General features: G+C 36.3%; 1 protein-coding gene and 1 pseudogene across 4 annotated transcripts in view; both read right to left on the bottom strand.

Moving 5' to 3' along the window:
• The window catches only part of FAR1 (fatty acyl-CoA reductase 1), a 62,386-nt gene that overhangs the window by 5,444 nt on the left and 40,190 nt on the right, over window positions 1–16,752 (bottom strand). For all 3 annotated transcript variants that reach the window (XM_080641067.1, XM_080641066.1, XM_080641068.1), the window contains 6 exons: window positions 16,392–16,436; window positions 16,152–16,270; window positions 14,871–14,938; window positions 13,188–13,359; window positions 5,806–5,935; window positions 142–269 (listed from right to left, as the gene is read on the bottom strand). In XM_080641067.1, coding sequence (XP_080497193.1) covers window positions 142–269; window positions 5,806–5,935; window positions 13,188–13,359; window positions 14,871–14,938; window positions 16,152–16,270; window positions 16,392–16,436 — 662 coding nt within the window. The remainder of the gene's footprint in view (window positions 1–141; window positions 270–5,805; window positions 5,936–13,187; window positions 13,360–14,870; window positions 14,939–16,151; window positions 16,271–16,391; window positions 16,437–16,752) is intronic.
• On the bottom strand, window positions 9,575–10,102 carry LOC308233963 (small ribosomal subunit protein uS8-like; annotated as a pseudogene). Its single transcript has one exon. The product of its transcript is annotated as a small ribosomal subunit protein uS8-like (transcript).

Here is a 16,752-nt window from a genome sequence, read left to right as displayed (position 1 = left end):
CCAAAGGTAAGAACTTTTCCTAAATACGATAGATTATTAGCAATCTTTCATTCAATATACCAGCTTGTAAAAAAACAAAAACAAAAAACACACCACTGTAAGAAGGAAGACAAAAGGAAATCAAACCCATGTAAACCTTACTTGTTCAGATGTTTTCTAGCTGCAGGGAGGCCAGACATTTCTTCATTCAAAACGTATTTCTTAGTGCCCATGCAGTAATTCTCTATGTACTCTGCCCAATGTAACTGCCTTACATCAATATTAAAGGTCTACATAAACAAAAAAATTACTGGTTACTTTCTTAATTTTTTTCACAACTAGTCCAAAATTCATAGTTTTTCTAAAGGCTAATTCCAAATGACATGATTATAAAATGCTTACTGTATTAACTTTTAAAATCTTACTGCTATTCACAAAAAGTTCTTATTCCTATTCTATACCTTCCGTTAAACACAGAAACATTTGAGACAATAATCTGAAAATTCAGGCTAGCATTTAAAGAGTATATGAAGTGTGAGGAGATGCCTGCAACATCCCCCCACCCCAAAAAAGAAAAAATCCCATTATCCAAATAGATTTATGTATTCCTCACATATATTTATACATATATTTATGTATTTGTTTCCAGTTTGTATCTACAGCGTCTCTCTTCTTGAATATCCTGCATACCATACAGATTAATTTTCTTAGAGAATATTATTGACATCAGGAGAAAGAATGTTATGAAAACTGGTTTAGGAATTTAAACAACAGTAATTTGGCCATCTTGATGAAAAGGGTAGGCAAATCCTATCTAATAAAAGAGTAATATGCAAATTAACCGTACCTCTGCTATACCCACAAGCCACGCCCACCAGCCAATCAGGAGGGAATATGCAAATAAACCCAACCAAGATGGCTGCAGCCACAGAGAGCAGGAGGGAGGCTTGGGTTTCCCTGGAAAAGGAGGAAGCCAAGCTTCCCGCCTGCCCTTGCTGGCCCAGGCCTCCACTCCAGGCTACAAAGTTTCAATTATAGAAGATAAATAAAGCCCAACAGAAATGGCGGCAGCCACTGAGCTGGAGAGAGCAGGAGGCTAGGGTTTCCCCCGGCGATGGAGGAAGCCAAGCTTCTGCAGCCCTGGCCTGCTTTCGCCTCTGCTTAAGGCTACAAAGTTTCAATTATAGAAGATACATAAATCCCAAAAGAAATGGCTGCTGCCATGGAGCGAGCAGAAGGCTTGGCTCCACTCCAGGCTACAAAGTTTCAATTATAGAAGATAAATAAATCCCAGATCCCAGGGCCTCTGCTTGTGTCGCCGGGGGGCGTAGCCGGCCTGCAAACCACCACAGGCCCCTCGCCCAGGCCACCCCACACCCCAAGGGAACCCCCACCCCCATCCGGGACACCTTTCAGGGCAAACCAGCTGGCCCCCACCCATGCACCAGACCTCTATCCTATCTAATAAAAGAGTAATATGCAGATTAACCATCACTCCAACCCCCAAGATGGTTGCCCCCATGTGGTCAAAGATCCTGCCCCCATGTGGACACAAGATGGCCACCACAAGATGGCCAGTAGGGGAGGGCAGTTGGGAGGAACCAGGCCTGCAAGGGAGGGCAGTTGTGGGCAATCAGGCCAGCAGGGGAGGGCAGTTGGGAGGGACCAGGCCTGCAAGGGAGGGCAGTTGTGGGCAATCAGGCCAGCAGGGAAGGGCAGTTGGGGGGGGACCCAGGCATGCAGGGGAGGGCAGTTAGGGATGACCAGGCCTGCAGGGGAAGGCAGTTAGGGGTAAACAGGCTGGCAGGGGAGCAGTTAGGCATCAATGAAGCTGGCAGGGGAGTGGTTAAGGGGTGATCAGGCTGGCAGGCAGAAGCAGTTAGGGGCAATCAGGAAGGCAGGCAGGCGAGCAGTTGGGAGCCAGCAGTCCTGGATTGTGAGAGGGATGTCCGACTGCCCGTTTAGGCCCGATCCCACTGGGATCGGGCTTAAACGGGCAGTCGGACATCCCTTGAGGGGTCCCAGATTGGAGAGGGTGCAGGCTGGGCTGAGGGATACCCCCCCCCCGTGCAAGAATTTCGTGCACCAGGCCTCTAGTCTAGAATAAAAAGCCTTATAAAAATGACATTTCATAACAAAATGAGAGGGCCATGCACTACTCAGTGCTCCATACATTTGGATAAACAGACTATTCACTATATATCATCACTTATTTGAACACAGTAAGTTCTAGGACCCCCCCCCCCAAAAAAAAAAAAAAAAAGAAAGAAAGCTACCATAAATTGGTACAAAAATGTAATTAGATTCCCACAGAAGAGTGAAAAAGGATGGAACTAAAGACTGGCTAGAAATTTTCAAAAAAATAATGAGACATCAAGGCACAGATTCAAAACTTACAATATACTATATGCACACACATACACACACACACAGACACACATCTAAGCATGTCAGAGTAAAACTGCTGAAAGTAAGAGAGAAAAACAGTTGATTTCTCAAAAGAAAATGGGAAGCCAAAACTATGTTTTCCAAGTGCTCAAAGAAAACTGCTGACACAGAATTCCACACCAGCACAAATATCTTTGAAAAGTAAAGATGTTCCTAGAAGAATAAAAACTGAGACAATCTGACATCCTTGGACAACCCACACTAGAAAAATTATACTGAAAGGCATTCTTTAGGCATAATGAAAATGATTCCAGATTGACATTTGAGATGGAAAAAGAAAAAGAAAGAAAAAAACAATTATGCTGATAAATCTATACATGAATACTTATTGCATAGACTGCAATGAGAATAATGAATACTTATTGCATAGGCTACAATAATAATAATGGTTATGAGGCATATAACACATACAGAATTAATATATGTAAAAGCAATAGCAGATAGGTGTTAGTCCTCCCATTTTCCAAGAAAAGCTGGAATTATCAACATTGTATTAGACATTGATAAATTAGGAAAGGATGCAGTAATCTCTAGTAACCTATGAAAACAGCATAAAAGTTAATATATTTGTATGTTACTAATACAGATGGGAAAATACACAACTGTAAAAATAACCTCAAAGAAAGCAAAAAAACTTAAAACAGGTGGGACAAATTGTAAGCACTGAGTCAGATTTAAATTCAAAATTACCAGAGATTACATTATGGATTAAATCTTCCAATTAAAGGTAAAAAATTGTCAGACTAAAAAAAAAATCCATCAGCTATTTATAAGAGAAATAACTGAGAGATAAGAATACAGAAAAGTTGAAAATAAAAGGATGGAAAAAGATATACATTTCTAACAGCAATGTAGGAAAACGCTCATTTGCCCAAGGCCTCACCAGAGTATGTTGACAGTTTGCATTTTTTTGCAAATCTCCTAAGGAGTAAATATCTCAGTCTAGTTTTAATTTGTACTTTCATTTTTATGAGTGAGGTTATCTTTTCATATGGTTAAAAATAATTTAAGAATTATTTTTTCTATAAACTGTTCATCTCTCTAGCCCATTTCTCAATAGGATTATTGACATTTTTGGTATGTCTACATAAGCTTTTTATGCAATATGAAATGCATTGAGATACCACGACACACCACCAAAGTAGCTAAAATTAAGATTTTAAATGCCAAATGTTGGGGAAGATGTGGATTAATAGGAATTCTCATAACTGTCACTTGGGAGGTAAATTAATACAACCACTTTGGAAAACTGTTTGGCATTATCTACTAAATTGAACATATGAATCATATGAAAACCCTTTGAATCAGCTAGATATATATCCTACACAAATGTGTACATGTGGTTCATAGAAGCATTACTCCCAGTAACCAAAAACTGAAAATAACTCAAATGTCTATCAACAAAAGAATGAAAAAAAATATTATCCTATATAATAAAAAGCTAATATGCAAATGGTCATCACGCCCTCACGCCTTAACAGCTCAGACACTCAACACTGGGGCGAAAGGAATGGGGACCAGCCAGGCACAAATGAGCTCGTAAGAGAGGAATTGAGACCAGCCAGGCTGTGGCCCAGAAAAGGGACAAGCTACCTGCCCCTTGATCCCGGGCACTAGTGGCTGCGCCTGTGGCCCGGAAGAGAGACAAGCCACCTGCCCACAGTCCCCTGCAGCTGCAGCAGGCCCAGGTGAAGCTGGCCCGGGTTCTGTGGCGGGCCAGACAAAGGGAAGCCTGGGTCCCAGGTGCCTGCAACTGGCCGGAGGAGGGAATCCTGGGTCCCGGGAGCAGTTAAGGATGATCAAGCAGGCAGGCTGAGGTGGTTAGGGGCAATCAAGCAGGCAGGCAGAGGGGTTAGAGGCGATCAGGCAAGCAGGCAGGTGAGTGGTTAGGAGCCAGCGGTCCCAGATTGCAAGAGCCAGTCAGACATCCCCCAAGGGATCCTGGATTGGACAGGGTACAGACCAGGCTGAGGAACCCCCCTCCACCTCTGTGCACGAATTTCGTGCACCGGGCCTCTAGTATGACATAATTTGTGTAAAGTCAAAAATGTATAAAACTAACAGTCTAAAAATTCACAGTAGATTAGGAGAGAGGAGGTAGTGATTGGGAGGGATTATAAGAGGAATCTTCTGGGGGTAATTTCTATTTCTTCACCTGAGTGCTCATTTTCTAATCATCCATTCAGCAGTATACGTTGTGCATTGGAATGTATAGTGTAAGGTGTGAAGGCAAGGGTGGGGGGAGTGCTGAGTATGGAATTAGCAGAAGCCATAAATCTTTCAACTTGAGGAGATGTGCAAACCCTACTGACTTAGACCTTCTGCTCTGAAGGGAAGAAGACTGGCTCTAAAGCCTATGGCCCCATAAATTAAGAAGTCTTATAGAATATTCCTACAAAAATGTAAGAATCCAAAAAGCTGTATCCTCAGAGCAAGGGTGAAAAAGAAGTAAACCCAACACACACAGAAGTGAGCAGAGAGACAGCACACTTGAGAACCTGTCATGCCGAACCAGCAGAATGGACTAAACCTACAACTATCCAATATGGTAGCCACAAGAAGCCACATGCACCTCATGGACATGTGAAATATGGCTAGCCCAAATTGCTGTGAAGTGTAAAACACACACTGGCTTTTGAAGGCTCAGTATGAAAAATATAAAGTAAACTATCCTTTATATAACTTAAAAATTTTAAGTAATCTTTAAATTTTTGTTCAAATTATATATTGTTTTGAATATGCTGGGTTAAATAAGGCATTTTTTAAAAAATGTTTGAAGAAGTGGAAGAGAAAGGAAGCTGAAAGATCTCAGATAAAACATTTTAATAAGGTCCTGAATATACTCACTAAGCAAGAGACTATAGAAATAGCTTAATTTAAACTTTGTTAGATATACACCTTAAAATATCTAGGGTAACCTCAAAAAGAATACACATGAAGAGTTAAAGTTTCAAATTAACAGAGAGAGGAAGAAATGTGGAATGATAAAAAGTAAAAGAGTATGTGAAAAACAATTTCTGAGGGAAGGTTTTTCTCAAAATTTAAAGAAAACAAAGTGTTTTTTTGGGGGGGATGCATAAAGAAGCTAAAGTTCTCTTTCAACCTGACATTAAAAGAAAAAAAAAAAGAATGAACATTTCAATTATACTGTAAATCCAAATCATACTGCCACATCCAAATACTTTATAAATTCTAAGGTAGAGCAATTTTATTTCATCACCAACAATTATGATTGAAGCTTTTAATGAGACTATAAATAGATCAATGACTTTCTTGTTGCATAATGATTGTGAAAAATATCCAATTATTTCTCAGGTTGCTGATGGCTATCTAATTAGTAAGCTACTTATTTTCTAATATAAAACAGAAAATACTTGCCTTTTTATCTTCAGGATTTAGTTGATTCATTAACATATTGACGTTGTCAGTATTCCAAACCCAAGAATTACTTGTGAAATACTCAAGAAACATCATAGCTTTGTGAAGACGAGTTATTGCTTTCATCATCCTGTATTATAAGAAAATGACAGATTCATATTCTGCATAGATTAGAAAAAAAAAAATCTTATCACCACCCATGGCACCAGTTTGTAAACTGAGACATTAACAGTAAGTGTACCAACCAGCAGGCAATAAGAATATTTCTGCATCTTGGAAGATTATTCCATAAATCCAAAATGTAAAAGAACAAATTTTAAGCAGCAGCAAATGAATTTAATACTACCTAAAGTTCTGTTGATACATGAAATTAATTTTCAAAGGAAATACAATGCTTTAAGGTCAAATTTTCTACATATAATACTAAATAATAATGGATTCAATTAGAATTCCCTTGCTTTTTGTTCCTTTTGTTCCACATTTTACTAAGATTTCCTGTGAATTCATAACATTCTATATTACATTATACAGAAATATTCGTTTACCATTTAGTCAACTTTCTGTGTAAAGATCTTTAAATAACTTTCTCTTTAACACTGACAAATACCATTCTTGATCATTTTGCTGTGCCATGAAATCAATGACTCATGCTGAAAACTTTCTGAAATATTTACTCACCTTCCCAAATCCCCAAGATCCATCCTTATAGAAATAAGGAAGTTAGATACTGTTTTGTTTGTTTCTTTTTAAAAGGGCAAGGGGCCCTAATCATTAAATCTGTCATTTTAAATATCATGGCTTACTATAAGTCATTGATATCATAACATTAACCCAAATAGTAACATCTATACAGTAATTACCAATGATAAGTAGGGAAGAAAGAACTTTTCAAAACAAAACACACACCAAAAATTCCTAACCTCTGATAAATAGAAAAATAATTTGTGAAGAAATACCAAAAAAAAAAAAAAAAAACCAACTTATAGCCCCACAATAAGGCTTAGCATTTTATGTAATTTAGAGTCCCAAAATCAGGAACTTTAGAAATAAGGGGAAATTAGAACATTAGAAATGAGGAGGCAGGAAGGAATCAAAACAGTAACATAATTAGCTAAGCAATTCTGATGACACATTTAATACATTTAGAAAGATATCCTGAATCCAGAATATTGAAAAAAAAAAATGAGGTAGCATGGACTATGTAAAGAAAAACTTTAGTTCATGCAAGAAAGCAATTACAAAACCTCCATTAAACATGAAAAGAATTAGTGAGCCTCAAAGGCTGTATTTGGACAAAAATAGTTCCTAAAGATAGACAGTACTTGGTGGAAAAAAAGAAGACATACTGCTTTTAGATAAGAGATTATACAATTTTCTAAAAAACAACAAAAAAGATATAAAAATTTTGTAATTAAATCAATATTGACTACCAAGCCAGTATAGTATATTTGAATCACATACATAAACATATTTGGTTAATGTGGTTTTCCAACATACAGCTTATTAAAAAGTTTTTCTTCCTAACCTCTTTTCACTGACAATTCTCACCTAGTCTTCACATTCATTCAAATGACAGAATTACCCTAAAACCAATCACTGATTCAGCCATTAAAAAGTAATTACAATAAAAAATTGGAGTGGAAAAAGGAAATTTGAAAGGCCATAAATTTGTAAGGTTCATGGACTATTATTTATCAAACTTATGGCAGATTAAAAAAACACACAACTTTGCACCATCACTCTTGGGTTAAACATGACCTAAGGGCAAATGCCTGGCACTATATTGTCCTATATATTCTGAGTATTTGTTTATTCTTTATTATAACAACCAGCAAAAATTAATCAATCACAATCCTTTAGAGTACAACAAGATCTTAATGGTCATCTAGTCCAGGGCTAGACATTTTGTGCCAGATAATTCTTCTTGGTGGGGGCTGTCCTGTGCATTCTAAGATGGTTGGCAGCATCCCTGGTCTCCACTACCTCCCCCTGGAGTTGTGATAACTGAAAACATCTCCACATATTGTCAAATGTCCGAGGGGGGCAAAACTGTCCTCAGATTAAAAAATATTAAGCTCATTGAAGTTAAGCTAAAGAGTTAAGCTAAATAACCCCAAAAATAAGACTATGGAACCACTTTTTTAAAATGTCATTTTGAGCAGTGATAAAATAGCTACATTTCAAGAGCTAGAGTGAATAATCTATACAACTTCTACATGTAATATCATACATCCTAGTCCCTACAGAGTATTAACCAGGATTCTTATGATGCATGTCTAAATTATACTTATCTAGCTGACACTCAGATTAATGTAAATGAGTATAATGGACACCATTAATGATATGATTGACATTAATGTAGGAATAGTAAGGCCCCAATATAAGATATAAAGCTCAGTGCCTTGCTCAGTATACATCTGAACAAATTAAATAATATAAACTATAAGACTGTATTTAACATTAATAAAATCGCCTAACTAAAAAGTCTTTAAGTCTCTTTTTGCTTTTAGACTATAAGCTCCCAGAGGTCAAGGATAATTCCTGATTTGAAAGCCTCACACAGGGCAAACCTCAAGGTTCTTCCTTTGATGTTTCCTATTTGTAGCAGATTTTAATTTCCAAAGGTAGCTATAATATTATCTCCCATCCTCCATGCTCACCTATAATAACCTTGACTATCTTCCCATCAAGAGGTGAAGGTAACTTACACCTAACAGAATGAGGTGGAAATGAAACAGTGTGATTTCCAAGAGTAGTAAGAAAAGGTGAAGAAGCTTTCTAAGCCTTGCTTGCTGGAATACTCACCCTTGAAGCCTTCAGTTGCCATGTGCTGTCCAACTCCCCTAGAGGCTGCCATGATGTGAGGAAACCCAAACTAGTCCAAGTGGAGAGACCACATGGAGAGGCTCTGAGACTACATGAAGAGAGAAAGATGCCGGGCCACCATAGTTGCTCTGTACCCTTTCTCTCCTTTACCACTCCCTCCAGTGTACCTGCTCGTTCCTATATGACTACAAACACTGGAAAGACTCTGGGACAGAAACACAAAGCCAAACCCTTCTAGAATTCCTGACCCAGGGAAATCATAAGAGACTAAGTTTGAGGTGATTCATAATGCAGCACAGATAAAAGGAACAGATCTTAGTACTAGGATAGTGGGGCTGCTATAATAAAAATCTAAAACATGCATTGGCTTTAGGAGCAAGTGGTAAAATCTAAAAGGCTCTTGAGGAGACCATGGTGAAACCTGAAAGGATCAAGAAAAGAATTTTAGTGGAAGCCTTAAAGGGCTTAAATGAACCTGCTGTTTGAGGCCTTGAAGGGACAAAAATATTGTTGGGAGATGGAAGAACAAAACTGTTGCCTGTGGTAATATGAAAAATAGAAACTGTACCTAACTTGATCTAGCCAAGATTTCCTCAAAGAGGACAAAGGTGATATTTAAAAACTGAACTATTTGTTTAAGTGGTATTTAGAGGAAATGAAAATACCAGCCAGCCTTGGCTGGGTAGCTCAGCTTGTTGGAGCGTCATTCCAATATGCCAAGTTTGCAGGTTCAATCTCTAGTCAGGGCACAGCAAGAAGCAACCAATGAATGCATAAATAAGTGGAACAACAAATTGATGTTTCTCTTTCTCTCTCAAATCAATAAATAATATGTTTTTAAAAAATAAATAAAATGCCAGGCAGGAATTCTTTTGTTTTTTTCCATTGAGGCATTTTATTTGTGTATTTATATTACATCACTAGAAAAATTTATATTACATCACTAGAAAAAGAATCCCAGGATTTTCCCTCCTGTGTGTTTTCATCTTGCTTCTTGATGGTCCATGATACCTACTGAGGTTGTCAGTACAATGAAACCAAAATGACGGGATGGAAGCAGATTGTTCTGCCATTTTTATAAATCTTAGAGTTGGACAGCAAAACTGGGGCTGATTACACCACACTACTTTAACCTGCCTGTTAAGTTCACAACTTTCCCAGGTCTGTGGTCATCAATAACTTCAAATTCACCAGCATAAACATGCTTCATCATCACAGTTAGAAATCAGATGATGACTTTGGAGCACAGATTAATAAGAACCTGGTGCTTGCCTCTCTTTTTGGCATTGTTGATACTCTTGAGAGCATCAGCCGGAACATTCAAGTGCATTTAAGGCAGCATAGAAAGATGGTGGAAAGAGCCCAGAAATGGCTTCTGGGCATGGGTCAAATCCAGAATGCAGACATAAGACTTTTGGTTAATACCTCAAAAAGACCTAAGGTAGTACCTGAGGAAAATAGAGTGAAGAAATAAAATGGATTGCCCAGCTAGTATACTCAGTGGTTGAGTACCAACCCATGAACCAGGAAGTTACAGTTCAATTCCCAGTCAGAACACATGCCCGGGTTGCAGGCTCAATCCCCAGTGGGGGGCTTGCAGGAGGCAGCCAAGCGATGATTCTTTTTCATCAGTGATGTTTCTATCTCTCTATCCCTCTCCCTTCCTCTCTCTGAAATCAATAAAAACATATTTTTAAAAATAAACAAATAAAATGGAATTGCTTCAAAATTACTAAAATCAAGAAGGTTGAGGAATGAGAAAACAATTCTATTCTTGTTTTAAATAGTTTGGGAACTTATAATTTGAACTTTTCAGTCCTGTGTCAATGCCTGGATATATATCAATTTTCTGTATGTCAATACCTGACATAAACCAGACCTTCAAACAACCCTCTAATTAGCCCCTGAAAAAGTCACATATCCAGACCACCTGACATCCATTATCCAGATCAACCAACATCTGACAAATAACTATCCTGGACCAATCCTAGGGCTAAGAATGCAGGACAGATTCTTCTCAAGAATGTACTTTTTACTATAAAATCTTTTCTTTCTTCTTCAAAATTTCTGGGTATTGCCTAGCTATGTGTTCTGGTTTGCAAACCCTAAAACCCTTGAATAAGTCTTTACTGTTTATTTCTAGCCAAAGCCTCCAGACTCTTTTTGAGTTCGTTCAACATACCTCATAGAAACTTTCTAACAAAAGGCTTATTCCAGATCTTAGAGAAATGTCTCATAGAAGCCCTACTGTTTAAAGAGGCAGGAACTAAGAGTCTAATCTAAGGATCTAAGAGACAAGAATCTAAGAGGTAAGGGTGTTATCCCATCCATAGTAACCTCATGAACACCCAAGACAGAGATGGACATGTCTCAAAGAGATCTGTGGGTATGGCTTTGGTCTAATGGAGATTGTTTTAAACAGATACATGGGAAACCCACAAGCTTAAAAGGAATCATTATCAGTTTACACTGAAAAGGACATAGATAGTACAAAATGAAAAGAGGCCTCTGGATCAACAATTAACAAACCAACACCCTTGGGGCCAAATCCACCTGTTCCTGTAAATAAAGTTGTATTGGAACACTCATGGTTATTCAATTGTATATTGTCTATGGACATCTAGTTGAGTAATTGCAAATGTCTAACTGAGTAATTGCAAGGTGGAGGCTACAATTAACAGCAGAGTTGAGTAGTTGCAACAGGAACCATACAGCCCTTTACAGAAGCTGATCCCTGCCCTGGGACTTCCAACCTTTTATGGGCAAGAAGTAGGTTAAGAAGGCAACTGTTATCAACACAAGCTAAGAGAAATAATAAATTGAAAGAAATATTAAATTACAGCTGCGTTTTAAGCCACTATTAATGATATGACTTGCTATGTAGCAACATCTAATATAAATTATTTAATAAACTTTGGTTACTCACTCATTTTTAAGTTTACTAAGCCCCCTTTTTCTGTAAGGCATTGTTATATATTTAACCTATTTTACTTTTTTGACCTAGTTGATCTAGTGACTTCTCTGTTCTATATTGCAACAACTTTATTAATATCAAGAAAGCATGCACTGCCATCACTCATAAATTTACATCTACTTTTTAGCCACAAAGAATGCTGCCAATGACAAATAGTGTATTTTTCAGATCATTCTAGAAAATTTAAAAATATCTTGGAAATACTGGATCTTTTTTCCATTAAGTATTTCTTTACCTAAAGTTGTTCAACACCTCTCACATTAAATGTATAAAATTAGAAACATAATGGACAACTGAATCAACAGAAAATCCCTACAAGTAACTCAGATCCTGATACACTATAACTGGCAGATACCTCACTTTTACTTTTTGAGCAACTGATGAAAGTTCTAGAATCAGAACCTTACCTTCTTTATACATAAATACTCAAATCCTGAACTCTATAATCAAAGACTCCCGGTAATGCCAATGTAGTTAAAACCTATTTTATGGGACATTTAACTATAATTTTGGGAAAGATAGGAGGACTTTATGTAAGTTTGTGGGTTTCAATAAAAAAAGAAAAGAAAGCAAAAAAAAAGGCTGTAACAACTAGAGGAAAACAAAAAAAAAGTTTTCCATTTGTTATTAACTTCTTAAAAAAATATAATATTCTCAACCTGGAAATTAGTCAAAAACTGTAATTAACATATTATAAGCTGAATGGGCAGCTGAGATAATTCAAGCAATTTTCTAAAAGCATCCTACATTTTTCATATAAAACTGCACAATCTACTTAAAGCAAAACATTTTAACATTAAACCCCTATAAAACTACCCCTATGTTTTTTAAGGGGAAGAGGAGAAGAGCTCAATTTCAGCTTATAATAGCAATGACAACCTTGATGTTGGACATTTCCTACATTATGGGATTTTGGAGGATCAATGGCCCAATAAGCTGAAACCAGTTTTCCCAAATATCCCCAATTTCTAAGAAATGTCTTAGCATCCTGATTGTGATTGTGATTAATCAGGTTAGTAATTCTAGAGGTAAAGCTCATGCTAGCGACTTTTCGTCTCTCCAGCAAGCTTCCACCACCTTACCAATACATAGTGTATTTACTGCTATTCTTCTTACCACGGTTTCTGACCTGTCAACCTGAGTGCAAGATCGTGCAATAATGCAGGTACTGTATGTCTGACACCCTTCCAATAATGAAGCAATAAGTTGTTGGAATACAACTTAATATTGGGGCGCCTGAATACTTGGTTTAAAGGATTCATCTTGAAGAAATGATTTAGATAATATCCTGTAGGGAAAATAAGCATCAAAGCATTTTGAATGTTGTTATTCAGAAAAAAATACCTTAAGTTAGACCTAGAATTCAGCACATGATAACTTATCATCAAAACTTCAGAATAAACTAGAGTGAATTACACTACCTTTGCTTTTCTGACAAAGTCTTAAATTCAAGTCTTCTCTTTCATAAAAGGCCATTAAGCCTTATAAGCATAAACAAATACAGAGTTAATAGGCATTTTAGTGTAAGCAAGGGTTGTTTAACAGTCAGAGGAACAGATAAGACAGAGCTAGTCACCATTACCTTGGGCTTCTTCCAGTCATCCTGAGGTAGATATCATACAGGAATGCTGGGGCCTTATGGCTTACAGCAATCCAGTAATGATATAAAAGGTGATTGGAGGTTAGATTTACATTGGGCCGTCTGAAGGCCTGTTCGAGAGGATTCCTCTTGAAAGTGGAAATTACATGGTATTCTGAGGAAGAAAAGTTGTGTAACAGCTTTGATAATAACCATGTAATGAAGTTTTGAAAAAAAAAAATCATGTTTTTTACAAAACAAAATAGTTTACCAAAGATGTCAGAGTTCACTCATTTAAAAGACAAACTTTTCTACTCTCTAAAGTCGCTAAGAGAATATGAGTATTAGACTGTTGAACTCAAGTGGTTTTAAAACTGCCACTGTTTATGAATTTTATTTAGATGAATTTTTGCTAAAATTTACTCTTAAAAATCCTTTTAAATGTTTTACCGATGTCAGTTTACAATTCACTTTCTCTATTTCACCTCACAATAGCTTCTTTCTTTCTGTTCCTCTTTTCAGATTCTTATTATAGTACTTACTTAAAAAAGAAAAGGAAAATCATCATCCTTTGCTTATGAATAATTAAGTTGCTCAAATTAACATACATCAACACCTTAAAACAACCCAAATTAACTTCTGCCATAATTTTAGTCTATGCAATGTCAACACAATCAAATCTATAATCATCTATGTTAATACTTCAATGAAAATGTATATTGAGATATTCACTAAAAAAATAATGTTCAAGTTAATTTTTAAGGAACTTTGGGACATGAGAGATTACAAAAAAAAAGCCTCATATTTAAAGTGTTTTAAAATTATTAAAAGAGCTTTAAGTAATTATCATAAAAATAAAATCTCCCTAGATTTTTTTCCCCCCTCTGTGCTCTAATGGCCAATCTTTAAGTTGAAATAAAAATACCCTAGAAAAACCTTAGAATAAAGGACATAAAAGATTTGCTTTAAAATCAAAATTGATTTACAAGGAAAACAAAAATTTTTCAAGTAAAGGTAAAATAAGACCTATTACTAAATCAATGCAGTAAATATATTTTACTTTAAATTTTAAAACATAAACCAACAATTTAAAAATTATTCTATTTCAGTAGGCTTTAAAGTTATACTATTCCCATTTTAGGGCAAGTAACAAAGCATACACACTACCTGCTATGAATTTGTAAATTTAAATAGATTAATTAAGGGAAATTATTTTGGCAAAATGTACCCATCCTACTTGCTAACTCCTTCATTTATTACTCTTTGGGCCACTAGCTATTTCCTGAGATATACCAACTCTTGTAGTTGGAAGTGTTATTTATTGCCTACGGACAGGCAACATCAGCACCAAGAGTGCCCATGATAGAAAAAGAAAGCTGTTTCCATGCCACAGGTACCTATAAGGGCTGCTGCAAATGGCAACAGAAAAACAGTAAGGGTCAGACAAGGGTGGGACAGGGTGGGATTATACAGCAGGATATTTTTAAATTTGGCAAACACTATTAAGAATAAGGTAGTATTGGTAGATATTCTTAAGATGGCAATTAAAGTAAGACTAAATAACAGCAGTTTATTGGAACTCAGTGGCCTTAATGTCTCATGGATTATCCTGACATTAAAACTCAGAGAATATTTTAAGTTCTTTAAGATTTATTCTAACTTTCAAAAACACAAGTAAAATCATACCAACTTCACCCCAGTGGAAAGGATTAGTGCTGCCTGTTGTGCAATTATACACCATGATGTTCCTTGGTCTGCAAAAACAAAGATCAAAGCAATGAAAGACAAAAAGAAGCCAAACTTGTCCAATCTAAATCTTACATGATTTCAAGTAGGAAAAAATGATGGTACCTTTGCTACATTTTTTAATTATCCTTAAAAGATTTACAACTTTTTCCCCTTCCCTACCAATATTATTTACTTTAAAAATACTGACCTTTTTTTATATATATTTTTCTTCCTTGTGTGAGTAGAAGTGTTTTTAAATGTAAGGAAAATGCCCTAGCCGGTTTGGCTCAGTGGATAGAGTGTTGGCCTGCGGACCAAAGGGTCCCGGATTCAATTCTGGTCAAGAGCATGTACCTCAGGTTCCTCCCCAGTCCGGGCTCTGGTTGGGGCTCGTGAAGGAGGCAACCAATCGATCGACTGATGTTTCTCTCTGTCTTTCCCTCTCTCTTCCAATGGAACAAATATCCTCTGGTGAGGATTAACAAAATAAATGTAAAAAAACAACAACAAATAATCTCAGCTCTTCCTATCTCCTTCCCATTTTCAGAAGCTCTAGTTGAAAATATTATGGACTGATTCCCTTTTACCAGAAACCATCTATTCCTATAATCATATCCCTTTTTGAAAAAATACAGACTTCAAAAATAACAGTTTATTCATTAGAAAACAAAAGTTAATGAAAAGCTCAAAGTTTAGGTGTTACCTATAATGCTACTACATTTTAAAAGGAGGCTCTATGAGTTGATTAAAGCTGCTCTAGTGTGACATGTTTGATTTATATAAGCCATTCTCTGTGAATTTAAAGCTCTTTATGCCAAGTTCATACCACACTTTAGTTTGGATTAAAAAAATTATCGGTTGGGGGTGGGTTCATTGTTACTACCTAATTAACTTGCCTATCCTGTAGTTAGTACATGACAGTTCATGTTAACTCGTAATTACTGCTGACAGAACCACTTGCTATTATTGCCTGTAATAAGCCAATGTTTGCAGTTGGAAGTGATATACAGGGTGTCCCAAAACAATGTATATGCACTTTAACAGCTGATAGTTCAATTTTGAAAATGAAATGTATTTTAATGAACACTGCCTTCCTAATTAGTCAATGTATACATTTTTGGGGACACCCTATATATTGATATGGGAATGTCAGGATTGTGGGATTAATATTCGTCAGTAGCTCTGTTTACCCTTCTCAGTTACTATATATTTAACAAGCAACATTGTCACCTCATATACCTATTAACTCCGGAATACCAGGCTGCCGCAAGACTCGTGTTGACAACTACATCTACAGGAACAAGATCTGCAAGGGCATTGTTGGAAGCACGCATTGTTCGAAGAATTCCTTTCCCTGCCTTTGTTAAAATTAAAAACAACACCTTAAGATACATAAATCAGAGTGCATATATACATATAAAGGTATACAGAAAACTAAAGAAAATATAGAATATTAAATAAATCAAAAGATTAACTTACCGCAATAAAGAGACCACTTGGTCCATTAAAGTTATCAATCCATCCCTAATACCAAAAATAAAAAAAGTAGGAAGCTTATAAATATTATGAAGCTAGGGATTTACTACATGAAATCTGCAATTCCACACATATATTTGGTAATTTTATTCTAAAAACTAAAAATTAGACTATATTCAGGTCAGACTATTTCTCCTTGTCCTAAATAGAAGCAATCTTTCTCTGGGATTGCAAATGGCTAAGTAAAATCATTTTCAAGGGGTTACCTACTCTTCCTTTAATTCTCTGCAAGGAGAATTTTATAAAAAGGAGTTTATACCTATCCAATATTTTTGTTAAACAAAGCCTGTTCAAGTTTGATTTT

The sequence above is a fragment of the Plecotus auritus genome (assembly GCF_963455305.1).
Source record: "Plecotus auritus genome assembly, chromosome: 9".
NCBI lineage: Eukaryota > Metazoa > Chordata > Mammalia > Chiroptera > Vespertilionidae > Plecotus > Plecotus auritus.
This window is presented reverse-complemented; position numbering and strand designations above follow the sequence as displayed.